Consider the following 14,009-nt stretch of genomic DNA (forward strand, 5'->3'; position numbering starts at 1 on the left):
CTGGATGTCCCCACTGTCCCAAATCCCCTCGATGTCCCCAGTGTCCCCTCACTGTCCCCAATGTCTCCTCCCAGGAGATCGACCCCAGCCTGGGCGTGGCGGAGCTCCCGGACGAGTTCTTTGAGGAGGACAACGTGCTCAGCATGGGCAAGAAGATGATGCAGGAGGCCATGAGCGCCTTCCCGGGCATCGACGAGGCCATGAGCTACGCCGAGGTCATGAGGTGGGGCTGGGGGCTCACCTGGGGGGCTGGGGGGGGTCACCTGAGCCTCACCTGGGGGGCTGGGATGGGGCCATGAGCTACGCCGAGGTCATGAGGTGGGGCTGGGGGCTCACCTGGGGGAGGATTACCTGGGCCTGGGGGGGCTCACCTGGGGTGTGGGGTGGGATTTAAAGGGTTAAAAAGAGGTTTGAGTGGGTAGGTGATGCTCCTCTGGGGTGTGGGGTGGGATTTGGGGGTTCAGGAGGGGTTTAAGTGAACAGGTAAGGCTCACCTGAGGGTGTAGGGGGGGAATTCTCAGGGCGCAAGAGAGGTTTAGGCCAAAGATTCAGACAGGTAATGCTCACCTGGGGGTGTGGAAGGTGGTTTAGGGGGTTCAGGAGCGGTTTGAGTGGACAGGTAACTCTCACCTGGGTGTGGGGAGGGGTCTCCAGGGCCCCCAGACTGATGAAGGAGATGAATGGTGAAAGGTAACGCTCACCTGGGGATGGGATTTAGGGGATGCTTTGGGGCTTCAGGAGGGGTTCAGACCAAAGATTCAGACAGGTAACTGTCACCTGAGCATGGGGAGGGGTCTCCACACCCCTGCTGACCCCCCGTGCCCCCCAGGCTGGTGAAGGGGATGAATTGTGCGGGGTAACACTAACCTGCAGGTACGAGGGGTGGTTTGGGGGGTTCAGGAGGGGTTTAAGCGCACAGGTAGCTCTCACCTGAGCACGGGGAGGGGTCTCCACATCCCCCCTGACCGCTGCTGCCCCCCCCCCCAGGCTGGTGAAGGGCATGAATTTCTCGGTGGTTGTGTTCGACACGGCGCCCACGGGGCACACGCTGCGTCTGCTCAACTTCCCCACCATCGTGGAGAGGGGCCTGGGCAGGCTGATGCAGATCAAGAACCAGATCAGCCCCTTCATCTCACAGGTGGGGCTGGGGAGGGGTCCCGGGGGGTCCCAGGGGGGAGATTTGGGGCTGGGCACTCCCATTGGGGGTCTCACAGCCCCGTCCCCCCTCTCACAGATGCGTAACGTGCCGGGGCCGTGGGGATCCTGGGGGCGTTTCAAGGGTGGGAATTGGGGCTGGGGGTTCACGGGGGTGGGAGTTGGGCCTGGGGTCTCACAGCCCTGTCCCCCCCCCCCCCTCCCAGATGTGTAACATGCTGGGGCTGGGGGACATGAACGCCGACCAGCTGGCGTCCAAGCTGGAGGAGACGCTGCCCGTGATCCGCTCGGTCAGCGAGCAGTTCAAGGACCCGGTGAGAGTGGGGGGCAATGGGGGGGACTGGGGGGGACTGGGGGAATGGGGGGCAATGGGGGGGACTGGGGGGGACTGGGGGAATGGGGGGCAATGGGGGGGAATGGGGGGGACTGGGGGAATGGGGGACAATGGGGGGGACTGGGAGAATGGGGGGCAATGGGGGGGAATGGGGGGGACTGGGGGAATGGGGGGCAATGGGGGGGGACTGGGGCAATGGGGGACAATGGGGGGGAATGGGGGGGGACTGGGGGAATGGGGGACAATGGGGGGGACTGGGGCAATGGGGGACAATGGGGGGGAATGGGGGGCAATGGGAGGGACTGGGGGAATGGGGGGCAATGGGGGGGACTGGGGGGGACTGGGGGAATGGGGGGCAATGGGGGGGACTGGGGGAATGGGGGGCAATGGGGGGCAATGGGGGGGACTGGGGCAATGGGGGGCAATGGGGGGGATTGGGGGAATGGGGGGCAATGGGGGGGACTGGGGGAATGGGGGGCAATGGGAGGGGAATGGGGGGGATTGGGGAATGGGGGGCAATGGGAGGGACTGGGGGGGACTGGGGGAATGGGGGGCAATGGGGGGGACTGGGGGAATGGGGGGCAATGGGAGGGACTGGGGGAATGGGGAGACTGAAGGGGAGTGGGGGGACTGGAGGGGACTGGGGGAATGGAGTGAATGGGGAAAATGGGGACTGGGGGAACTGGGGGAGACTGGGAGGGACTGGGGGGATTGGGAGCACTGGGGGGAATGGGGGGGGGATTGGGGACTGGGAGCACTGGGAGGGACTGGGGGGCACTGGGGGTGACTGGGGAGGCCTGTGGGGAATGGGGAAAATGGGGAACTGGGGGGGACTGGGGAGCACTGGGAGGGACTGGAGGGGCTGGGGAGACTGAAGGGGAGTTGGGGGACTGGGAGGGACTGGGAGGGACTGGGAAGGCCTGAGGGGAATGGGGAAAACGGGGACTGGGAGCACTGGGAGGGACTGGGGGGCACTGGGGGGAATGGGGATGGGGCTGGGGCTGAGCCAGTCCGGGCACATTCCTGAGGGGAATAAAGCCCAGGGGGACGGGCGGGGACAGGGACAGGGACAGGGAGCCCTGGGGGCAGTGATAAAGATGGGGACAAGGTCAGGGAGCCCAGGGATGGGGACAGGGACAGGGAGCCCTGGGGGAAAAGATAGCAGTAAAGATGGGGACAGTGCTGGGGACAGGGATAAAGATGGGGACAGGGATAAGGCAGGAGCGCCTCTGAGAGCAGGGTGGGGACAGGGAGCCCTCAGAGCCCTGTCCGTCTGTCTTCTGTCCTGCTGTCTGTCTCTGTGTCCTTGTACTGCTGGCTGTGCTGTCACCGTGCCCTTGTCCCCAGTGTCCCCAATGTCCCCAGGGCTGTCCCCATGTCCCCCCAGGAGCAGACCACGTTCATCTGCATGTGCATCGCCGAGCTCCTGTCGCTGCGTCAATGCTGTCCCTGCTGTCCCCAATGATCTCAGTGCTGTCCCCAATGATGTCAATGGTGTCCCCAATGTCCCCAACGCTGTCCCCAATGTCCCCCAATGCTGTCCCCAACGCTGTCCCCAGGAGCAGACCGCGTTCTATCTGCGTGTGCATCGCCGAGCTCCTGTCGCTGCGTCAATGCTGTCCCTGCTATCCCCAATGATGTCAATGGTGTCCCCAATGATGTCAATGCTGTCCCCAATGATGTCAATGGTGTCCCCAATGATGTCAATGGTGTCCCCAATGATGTCAGTGGTGTCCCCAATGTCCCCAACGCTGTCCCCAATGTCCCCAACGGTGTCCCCAGCAGCAGACTGCGTTCTATCTGCGTGTGCATCGCCGAGCTCCTGTCGCTGCGTCAATGCTATCCCTGCTGTCCCCAATGTCCCCAACGCTGTCCCCAATGATCTCAGTGCTGTCCCCAGTGATGTCAATGGTGTCCCCAATGTCCCCAACGCTGTCCCCAATGTTCCCAACGCTGTCCCCAACGGTGTCCCCAGCAGCAGACCGCGTTCTATCTGCGTGTGCATCGCCGAGCTCCTGTCGCTGCGTCAATGCTGTCCCTGCTGTCCCCAATGATCTCAGTGCTGTCCCCAATGATGTCAATGGTGTCCCCAGTGTCCCCAACGCTGTCCCCAATGTCCCCATGTGTCCCCAGGAGCAGACCACCTTCATCTGCGTGTGCATCGCCGAGTTCCTGTCGCTGTACGAGACGGAGCGGCTGATCCAGGAGCTGGCCAAGTGCCGCATCGACACGCACAACATCGTGGTGAACCAGCTCGTGTTCCCCGACCCGCTGCGGCCCTGCCGCATGTGCGAGGCGCGCCACAAGATCCAGGCCAAGTACCTGGACCAGGTAAGAGCACCTGGGGGGGCGGAAAGAGGCTTAAGGGGTTAAAAAGGGGTTTAAGGAGCTAAAAAGGGGTTTAAGGGGTTAAAAAGGAGCTGGCCATGTGCGAGGCACACCTCAAGATCCAGGCCAAGTACCTGGACCAGGTGAGCGCACCTGGAGGGGCTCGAAAGAGGTTTAAGGGGTTAAAAAGGGGTTTAAGGGGCTAAAAAGGGGTTTAAGGGGTTTAAGGGGTTAAAAAGGAGTTGGCCATGTGCGAGGCGCGCCACAAGATCCAGGCCAAGCACCTGGACCAGGTGAGCGCACCTGGAGCGGCTAGAAAGAGGTTTAAAGGGTTAAAAAGGGGTTTAATTGGCTAGAAAGGGGTTTAAAGGGTTAAAAAGGGGTTTAAGGAGCTAAAAAGGGGTTTAAGGGGTTAAAAAGGAGCTGGCCATGTGCGAGGCACACCTCAAGATCCAGGCCAAGTACCTGGACCAGGTGAGCGCACCTGGAGGGGCTCGAAAGAGGCTTAAGGGGTTAAAAAGGGGTTTAAGGAGCTAAAAAGGGGTTTAAGGGGTTAAAAAGGGGTTTAAGGAGCTAAAAAGGGGTTTAAGGGGCTAAAAAGGGGTTTAAGGGGTTAAAAAGAGGTTTAAGGGGTTAAAAAGGGGTTTAAGGGGTTAAAAAGGAGCTGGCCATGTGCGAGGCGCGCCTCAAGATCCAGGCCAAGTACCTGGACCAGGTAAGAGCAGCTGGGGGGTGGAAAGGGGCTAAGAAGGGGTTAAAAAGGGGTTTAAGGGGTTAAAAAGGGGTTTAGGGCGAGTATCTGGAGCAGCTGAGCACACCTGGGGGGTTAAAAAGGGGTTAAAAGGGGGTTACAAAGGGGTTTATGGGGTTAGGAAGGGGTTTATGGGGTTAAAAAGGGGTTTAGGGCAAGTCGCTGGATGGGGGGACCCGGGATGGATTTTGGGGATTTTTGGGGTTTTTATTGGGTTTTTACTGGAGCTTTTTTTGGGGGCTTTTGTTGTTTTTTTTTTTTTTTTTTTTGAGTTTCTATTGGGTTTTTGGGGGGGTTTCGTTGGGTTTTATTGGGTTTTTATTAAGTTTTTTTGGTTTCTTATGGGGCTGGCCCCGCCCAGACTGAGGGAGGAGCCAGGCCCGGGATTTGGGGAGGGGAATTTCGGCCCGGGGGGGTCTCAGGGTGGGATTTTTGGGGGTCCCATCGCTGCCCCCCCCCCCGCAGATGGAGGACCTGTACGAGGATTTCCACATCGTGAAGCTGCCGCTGCTGCCCCACGAGGTGCGGGGGGGGGGACAAGGTCAACACCTTCAGCTCCCTCCTGCTGGACCCCTACCAGCCCCCCAGCCCCAAATAACCCCCCCAGAAACCCCCCGGGACCCCCCAAAACCCCCCTCATTCCCGAGGGGGGAGCACAGCCCCTATTTATGCCCCCCCAGGGGGGAGGGGGGGGCGGTTCTGCCCTGTCCCCTCCCCCCCCCCCCCCCCCCCCGGGGCTGTGCGGACCCCCCCCCAATTTTGGGGAGGGGGGGGCGGAGGTGGGACCCCCTCCCGGAGAGGGGCGGGGGCGTGTAAATAATAAATTTGAGAAGCAAGAATTGAGTGTGGGGTGCGGGTTTGGGGGGGTCCTGGTGGATTTGGGGGGGGGGTCTGGATGGACTTTGAGGGTCCTGGGGTGAATTTGGGGGGGGGGGGGGTCCGGATGGATTTTGGGCGGTGACGTCAGCGCCGCTGGCCCCGAGCCCGCGGACCCGGGGGCGCCTCATTAACGGCGGATTAACGGGTGGGGGGCGCGGGCCCGGGGGGGGTCCCGGGGGGGGTCAAAGGGGGGCCGGGGATGTTTTGGGGGGGGGTCCCCGTGGCCGCCCCCCCCCTCCCGTGTCCTGTCCCCGTGCCCCCCCCCCGCTGGGATCTGTCCCCGGTGCTGGCCCGAGGCCACCGGCACCGAGCCAGGGCAGCGGGGGGGGGGGACGACACAAACAAATGGACCCCCCCGGCACCAAAATTAACCCCCCCGGACCCAAAATTAACCTCCCCGGCCCCAAAATACCCTAAAACAATCCCTCCTGTCCCCAAATTAATCCCCCCGGACCCCTAAAACACCTCTCCGGACCCAAAACAGCCCCCCCGGCCCCCCCCAAAAAAAAACCCGGATCCCAAAACAACACCCTGACCTGAGAACAACCCTCCCCCCCCCCGACCCCAAAATAACCCCCCCGGACCCGAAATACCCCCCCGGACCCGAAATACCCCCCCGGGACACCGAACAGCGCCCCCTCTCTAAATTAACCCCCCCGTGCCCTCGGGGGCCGTTCGGGACCGGCCGGACCGGCGCGGTCACTCCCGGGGGGCCGGAGCAGGACCGACCCCCCCCCCAATGTCCCCGTGTCCCCTCCCCCCCCCCCCCCCCCCCCCAATGTCCCCTCGGGGTCGCCCCCCGCGGGCCGGCCCGGCCCCGACGCGATAAAAGGGACGGAGCGGGGCGGGGACACCGGGACCGGGGCGGTGACCGCAGAGCTCGGACCGGGGGTGGTCACGGAGCTCGGACACCCGGTGACCACAGAACCGGGGCTGACCACGGGACGGGGACCGGGGCGGTGGCCGCAGAGCTCGGACCAGAGGTGACCACAGAGCTCCAAGCCCCGGTGACCACGGAACCGGGACCGGGGGTGGCCGCAGAACCGGGACCGGGGGTGGTCACAGAGGTTGGACCCCCGGTGACCACGGAGCTCCGAGCCCCGGTGGCTGCAGAGCTCGGGCCAGGGCAGCGACCACGGAACCGGGGCCCCGGTGGCCGCAGGTGAGGAGGGGGACAAAGGGAGGGAGCGGGGGGGTGGCAGTGCTGTGCCCGTTGTGGCCAGGTGTCCCTCAGGTGTCTGTCTGTCCCCATGACCGTCACCCACACGTCCCCGTGTCCCACAGGTGTCCGTCTGTCCGTCCGTCCGTCCCCATGACCGTCACCTACAAGTCCCTGTGTCCCTCAGGTGTCTCACTCTGTCCCTCAGGTGTCCCTGTGTCCCTCAGCTGTCCCTCTGTCCCCCAGGTGTCCGTGTGTCCGTCCGTCCGTCCCCATGACCGTCACCCACACATCCCCGTGTCCCCCAGGTGTCCGTGTGTCCGTCCGTCCGTCCCCATGACCGTCACCCACACGTCCCCGTGTCCCCCAGGTGTCCGTCTGTCCGTCCGTCTGTCCCCATGACAGTTACCTACATGTTCCTGTGTCCCTCAGCTGTCCCTCTGTCCCCCAGGTGTCCGTGTGTCCGTCCGTCCGTCCCCATGACAGTCACCCACACGTCCCCGTGTCCCCCAGGTGTCCGTGTGTCCGTCCGTCCGTCCCCATGACAGTCACCCACACGTCCCCGTGTCCCCCAGGTGTCCGTGTGTCCGTCCGTCCGTCCCCATGACCGTCACCCACACGTCCCCGTGTCCCCCAGGTGTCCGTCTGTCCGTCCGTCCGTCCCCATGACCGTCACCCACACGTCCCCGTGTCCCCCAGGTGTCCGTCTGTCCGTCCGTCTGTCCCCATGACAGTTACCTACATGTTCCTGTGTCCCTCAGCTGTCCCTCTGTCCCCCAGGTGTCCGTCTGTCCGTCCGTCCGTCCCCATGACCGTCACCCACACGTCCCCGTGTCCCCCAGGTGTCCGTCTGTCCGTCCGTCCGTCCCCATGACCGTCACCCACACGTCCCCGTGTCCCCCAGGTGTCCGTCTGTCCGTCCGTCCGTCCCCATGACCGTCACCTACACGTCCCGCGTGGCCACCGCGCGCTTCGGGGGCTTCTCGCGGCTGCTGCTGCTGTGGCGCGGGAGCATCTACAAACTGCTGTACCGGGAGCTGCTGCTGTTCCTCGCGGCCTACCTGGGGCTCAGCCTGGCCTACCGGTGACACACGGGGACGCCGGGGGTGACACGGGGACGCCGGGGGGCCGGGCCGGCGACAGGGCCGGTGACAGGGCCGGTGACAGGGCCGGGTCCCCGCCAGGTTCCTGCTGTCCGAGGAGCAGCGGCGCCTCTTCGAGAAGCTGGTGCTGTACTGCGACAAATCGGCCGAGCTGATCCCCGTGTCCTTCGTGCTCGGTGAGAGCCGGGACCCCCCCCCCCCCCCGGACCCCCGGGACCCCCGGGACCCCCGGGATCCCCCATTCCCTCCCAGTATCCCCCAGTATCCCCCACTCCCGCAGGTTTTTACGTGGCGCTGGTGCTGGAGCGCTGGTGGGGGCAGTTCCGCACGGTGCCGGCCCCGGACGGGCTCATGGTGGCCGTGGGCAGCAGCGTGAGGGGCTCGGACGCGCGGGGGCGGCTGCTGCGCCGGACGCTGCTGCGCTACGGGAGCCTGGCGGCGCTGCTCGTGCTCAGGGCCGTCAGCACGCCGGTGTACAAGAGATTCCCCACCACTGACCACCTGGTACAGGCCGGTGAGTGACCCCCGAGTGACCCCCGAGTGACCATTGAGTGACCATTGAGTGACCATTGAGTGACCAGGGGCTGCTGCGCTACGGGAGCCTGGCGGCGCTGCTCGTGCTCAGGGCCGTCAGCACGCCGGTGTACAAACGGTTCCCCACCACTGACCACCCGGTACAGGCCGGTGAGTGACCCCCGAGTGACCCCCGAGTGACCATTGAGTGACCAGGGCCTGACCATTGAGTGACCCCTGAGTGACCATTGAGTGACCCCCGAGTGACCCCTGAGTGACCAGGGCCTGACCATTGAGTGACCAGGGGCTGACCATTGAGTGACCACTGACTGTGTGGCGTGGGCCAATGAGTGACCAGCGATGTCACCAGGATGTCAGAGCAGCGTAGGGTGATGTCACGGCTCAGGAGTGATGTCATCATCGCTCAGTGCATGACCTCGTGGCTCAGGTGTGATGTCACCATTCAGGGGTATGGACGCGGCTCAGGAATTACGTCACAGCTCAGGAGTGACATCACGGCTCAGGGGTGACGTCACAGCTCAGGGGTGACATCATGGCTCAGGGTGATGTCACAGCTCAGGGGTGACGTCACAGTTCAGGGTTGACGTCCCAGCTCAGGAAACCGCTCGGGTCTGACGTCACAGCTCAGAGGTGATGTCACGGCTCAGGAATGCCGTCACAGCTCAGGTATTACGTAATCACTCAGTGGGTGACGTCGCCGCTCAGCGGTGACGTCACAGCCCAGTGATGACGTCGCCCCGGTGTCCCGCAGGGTTCCTGACGCGGGAGGAGCGGCGCCGCCTCGAGGCTCTGCGCTCTCCCTACAACAAGTTCTGGGTTCCGTGCGTTTGGTTCGGGGCGCTGGCGGGGCGGGCGCGGCAGGAGGGGCGCATCGGGGACGACTGCGCGCTCAAGCTGCTCATGGAGGTACCTGGGAGCCCCTAAAACCCCCTGAGACCCCTCCCCAAACCCTTCTGAGACCCCCTAAACCCCCCTGAACCCCCTGAGACCCCCGGGACCCCCTAAACCCCCCTGAACCTCCACCCGGGGCGCATCGGGGACGACTGCGCGCTCAAGCTGCTCATGGAGGTACCTGGGAGCCCCTAAAACCCCCTGAGACCCCTCCCCAAACCCTTCTGAGACCCCCTAAACCCCCCTGAACCCCCTGAGACCCCCGGGATCCCCCCCTAAACCCCCCTGAATCCCCTGAGACCCCCGGGACCCCCTAAACCCCCCTGAACCTCCACCCGGGGAGCATCGGGGACGACTGCACGCTCAAGCTGCTCATGGAGGTACCTGGGACCCCCGGGACCCCCAGAACCACCCCCTGCACCCCACTGGGACCCCCTGAGACCCCCAGGATCCCCCCCCTAAACCCCCCTGAATCCCCTGAGACCCCCGGGACCCCCTAAACCCCCCTGAACCTCCACCCGGGGCGCATCGGGGACGACTGCGCGCTCAAGCTGCTCATGGAGGTACCTGGGACCCCCTAAAACCCCCTGAGACCCCTCCCCTAAACCCCCCTGAACCCCCTGAGATCCCCGGGATCCCCCCCTAAACCCCCCTGAATCCCCTGAGACCCCCGGGACCCCCTAAACCCCCCTGAACCTCCACCCGGGGTGCATTGGGGATGACTGCACGCTCAAGCTGCTCATGGAGGTACCTGAGACCCCCGGGACCCCCCTGAGACCCCTCCCCAAACCCTCCTGAGACCCCTCCCCTGAACCCCCTGAGACCCCCGGGACCCCCTAAACCCCCCTGAACCTCCACCCGTGGAGCATCGGGGACGACTGCGCGCTCAAGCTGCTCATGGAGGTACCTGGGACCCCCGGGACCCCCAGAACCACCCCCTGCACCCCACTGGGACCCCCTGAGACCCCCAGGATCCCCCCCCTAAACCCCCCTGAATCCCCTGAGACCCCCGGGACCCCCTAAACCCCCCTGAACCTCCACCCGGGGCGCATCGGGGACGACTGCGCGCTCAAGCTGCTCATGGAGGTACCTGGGACCCCCTAAAACCCCCTGAGACCCCTCCCCAAACCCTCCTGAGACCCCCCTGAGACCCCCCCCGGTCCCCCCCAGGAGCTGAACCGGTTCCGGGCCCACTGCAGCCTCCTGTTCCACTACGACTGGATCAGCGTCCCGCTGGTGTACACGCAGGTGGGCACGGGGGGCACCCAGGTGGGCACGGGGGGCACCTGGGGACACCCGGGGGGAGTGAGGGGACACCTGGGCGACACCTGGGACGGGGCTGGGGACACTTGGGAGCATCCTCAGGGGACACGTGGGGACAACGAGGGGACACCTGGGACAGGGCTGAAGACACCTGGGGGATACCTGGGGACACCTGGGGGGTGACATGGAGGTGACACAGGGGTGACAGCGAGGTGCCCCCAGCCCCAGTGGTGACCGTGTCCCCCTGTCTGTCTGTCTGTCTGTCCCAGGTGGTCACTATCGCCGTGTACACCTTTTTCCTCACCTGTCCCCCTGTCTGTCTGTCTGTCTGTCCCAGGTGGTCACCATCGCCGTGTACACCTTTTTCCTCACCTGCCTGGTGGGCCGGCAGTTCCTGGACCCCGCCCAGGGCTACCCCGGGCACGAGCTGGACCTGGGCGTGCCCGTGTTCACCTTGCTGCAGTTCTTCTTCTACGTGGGATGGCTCAAGGTACACCTGGGCGCACCTGGGCACACCTGGGGTACGGCTGGGGGCATGGGGGACACGCCTGGGCACACCTGGGCACACCTGGGATACACCTGGGCATGCCCGTGTTCACCTTGCTGCAGTTCTTCTTCTACGTGGGATGGCTCAAGGTACACCTGGGCGCACCTGGGCACACCTGGGGTACGGCTGGGGGCATGGGGGACACGCCTGGGCACACCTGGGCACACCTGGGATACACCTGGGCATGCCCGTGTTCACCTTGCTGCAGTTCTTCTTCTACGTGGGATGGCTCAAGGTACACCTGGGCGCACCTGGGCACACCTGGGGTACGGCTGGGGGCATGGGGGACACACCTGGGGCACACCTGGGCACACATGGGATACACCTGGGGCACACCTGGGCACACCGGGGGGCATGGGGAGCACACCTGGGCACACCTGGGGCACACCGGGGGGCATGGGGAGCACACCTGGGCACACCTGGGCACACACCTGACCCCGTGCTGGCACCCGCAGGTGGCAGAGCAGCTCATTAACCCTTTCGGGGAGGATGATGACGACTTCGAGACCAACACCCTGATCGACCGCAACTTCCAGGTGAGTGCAGGGGGGCACAGGTGGTTTGTGGGGGGGTCTGTTTGCCCAGGTGTGTCAGGGATGCCCGCAGGTGTGTTAGGGATGCCCCCAGGTGTGTCAGAATTGCCCCCACGTGTGTCAGAGGTGCCCCCAGGTGTGTCAGGGATGACCCCAGGTGTGTCAGAGGTGCCCCCAGGTGTATCAGTGGTACCCCCAGGTGCCCCCAGGCGTGTCAGAGATGCCCCCAGGTGTGTCAGTGGTACCCCCAGGTGTGTCCAGGTGTGTCAGGGATGCCCCCAAGTGTGCCCAGGTGTGTCAGGGATGCCCCCAGGTGTATCAGAGGTGCCCCCAGGTGTGTCAGGGATGCCCCCAGGTGTGCCAGAGGCGCCCCCAGGTGTATCAGTGGTGCCCCCAGGTGCCCCCATGTGTGTCGGGGACGACGCCCAGGTGCCCCCAGGTGTGTCAGAGATGCCCCCAGGTGCCCCCAGGTGTATCAGTGGTACCCCCAGGTGCCCCCAGGTGTATCAGTGGTACCCCCAGGTGCCCCCAGGCGTGTCGGGGATGACGCCCAGGTGTGTCAGAGGTGTCCCCAGGTGTGCCCAGGTGTGTCAGAGGTGCCCCCAGGTGTGTCAGGGGTGCCCCCAGGTGCCCCCCAGGTGTATCAGTGGTACCCCCAGGTGCCCCCAGGTGTGTCAGGGGTGCCCTCAGGTGCCCCCAGGTGTATCAGTGGTACCCCCAGGTGCCCCCAGTTGTGTCAGTGGTACCCCCAGGTGCCCCCAGGTGTGTCAGGGATGCCCCCAGGTGCCCCCAGGTGTGTCGGGGATGCCCCCAGGTGTGTCGGGGATGCCCCCAGGTGTGTCAGAGATGCCCCCAGGTGCCCCCAGGTGTATCAGTGGTACCCCCAGGTGCCCCCAGGCGTGTCGGGGATGCCCCCAGGTGTGTCAGAGGTGCCCCCAGGTGCCCCCAGGCGTGTCGGGGACGACGCCCAGGTGCCCGCAGGTGTCGATGCTGGCCGTGGACGAGCTGCACGGGGCGGTCCCGGAGCCGGAGCGGGACCGCTTCTGGGACGCCGCCGCCCCCCGCCCGCCCTACACGGCCGCGGCCGCGCCCCCCCCGCGCCGCCCCTTCCGCGGCTCCGCCTTCGACGTCACGTGAGCAGCGCGACCCCCGAACGCCCCCGACCCAAAATACCGGGACCCCCCCGGAACCCCCCCCAGGATCCGCCCAAAGTCCCGGGATCCCCCCAAAATCCCGGGGTTCCCCAAAACCCGGGAGAGATTTCGGATTTTTGGGGGTTTCTGGGGAGGTTTTTGGGGGTTTTTTGGGGGTTTCTGGGGAGAATTTTGGGTTTTTTTGGGGGTTTCTGGGGAGAATTTTGGGGTTTTTGGGGTATTTAGGGAGGGTTTTGGGGGTTCTGGTAAGGATTTTTGGGTTTCTGGGGACTATTTGGGGTTTTGGGGGGATTTCTTGGGAGGATTTTTGGGTTTTGGGGGGTTCCTGGGGAGGGATTTTTGGGGGTTTTTTGGGGGTTTCTGGGGAGAATTTTGGGGTTTTTGGGGGTATTTAGGGAGGGTTTTGGGGGTTTTTTTGAGGTATTTAGGGATGATTTTTGAGGGTTTTTTTGGGGGTTCCCTGGGAATGATTTTGGTTTCTTTGGAGATGATTTTGGGTTTTTTGGGGGTTCCCCGGGGATGATTTTTTTTGGGTTTTTTGGAGACGATTTTGGTTTTTGGGTTCCCTGGGGATGATTTTGGTTATTTTGGGATGATTTTGGTTATTTGGGGGATGATTTTTGGTTGTTTTGGGGATGATTTTTGGTTATTTTTGGGGATGATTTTTGGTTATTTTGGGGGATGATTTTTGGTTATTTTGGGATGATTTTGGTTATTTTGGGGATGACTTTTGGTTATTTTGGGGATGATTTTTGGTTTTTTGGGGGATGATTTTTGGTTATTTTGGGATGATTTTGGTTATTTTGGGGATGACTTTTGGTTATTTTGGGGATGATTTTTGGTTTTTTGGGGGATGATTTTTGGTTATTCTGGGGATGATTTTTGGTTTTTTGGGGGATGATTTTTGGTTATTTTGGGGGATGATTTTTGGTTTTTTGGGGGATGATTTTTGGTTATTTTGGGGGATGATTTTTGCTTTTTTGGGGATGATTTTTGGTTATTTTGGGATGATTTTTGGCTTTTTTGGGGATGATTTTTGGCTTTTTTGGGGCGCCCCCCGTTCCGCAGCCTGGCCAAGGAGGATTTGCAGTTCCAGCCCCTGGAGGAGCTCGGGGACCCCCCGGGGGACCCCCTGGACCCCCCCCCGGATAATGGAGACCCCCAGGAGCGGCGGCTGCTGCACCCCAAGACCGAGCTGGAGGTCTGAGGGGGGACCCCGAAACCGAGGGCGAGAAACACCCAAAAAAACCCCTGAATAAACACCAAAAAAACCTCAATAAACAGCCAAAAACCTCTCAATAAACACCTCAAAAATACCCCCCAAAAAACCTCAAAAAACACCTCAAAAAACTCTCAATAAACACCCAAAAAATCTCAG

General features: G+C 63.1%; 2 protein-coding genes across 2 annotated transcripts in view; both read left to right on the top strand.

The window, feature by feature from the left end:
• Positions 1–5,166, top strand: part of GET3 (guided entry of tail-anchored proteins factor 3, ATPase) — a 7,237-nt gene extending 2,071 nt beyond the window's left edge. The window contains 6 exon segments of the mRNA XM_058821496.1: positions 75–223; positions 988–1,138; positions 1,362–1,469; positions 3,623–3,820; positions 5,034–5,096; positions 5,098–5,166. Coding sequence (XP_058677479.1) covers positions 75–223; positions 988–1,138; positions 1,362–1,469; positions 3,623–3,820; positions 5,034–5,096; positions 5,098–5,166 — 738 coding nt within the window.
• Positions 5,167–7,538: 2,372 nt separating this feature from the next.
• BEST2 (bestrophin 2) lies at positions 7,539–13,838 on the top strand. Its single transcript, XM_058821353.1, has 9 exons — positions 7,539–7,690; positions 7,791–7,885; positions 7,990–8,223; positions 8,995–9,149; positions 10,305–10,382; positions 10,735–10,887; positions 11,400–11,480; positions 12,459–12,610; positions 13,700–13,838. Exons 1-9 carry the CDS (start codon positions 7,539–7,541, stop codon positions 13,836–13,838), a joined length of 1,239 nt encoding a protein of 412 aa, XP_058677336.1.
• Positions 13,839–14,009: the final 171 nt, after the last annotated feature.

The sequence above is a fragment of the Ammospiza caudacuta genome, chromosome 29 (assembly GCF_027887145.1).
Source record: "Ammospiza caudacuta isolate bAmmCau1 chromosome 29, bAmmCau1.pri, whole genome shotgun sequence".
Classification (NCBI taxonomy): Eukaryota; Metazoa; Chordata; class Aves; order Passeriformes; family Passerellidae; genus Ammospiza; species Ammospiza caudacuta.

What these genes read in the sequence shown, in the direction of transcription:
- BEST2 (XM_058821353.1), top strand. Translation starts at nt 7,539, where the DNA reads ATGACCGTCACCTACACGTCCCGCGTGGCCACCGCGCGCTTCGGGGGC. An exon ending in TGACCACCTGGTACAGGCCG is followed by an intron (nt 8,224 to 8,994) that starts GTGAGTGACCCC and finishes GGTGTCCCGCAG; the next exon opens with GGTTCCTGACGCGGGAGGAG. An exon ending in GGCTCCGCCTTCGACGTCAC is followed by an intron (nt 12,611 to 13,699) that starts GTGAGCAGCGCG and finishes CCCGTTCCGCAG; the next exon opens with CCTGGCCAAGGAGGATTTGC.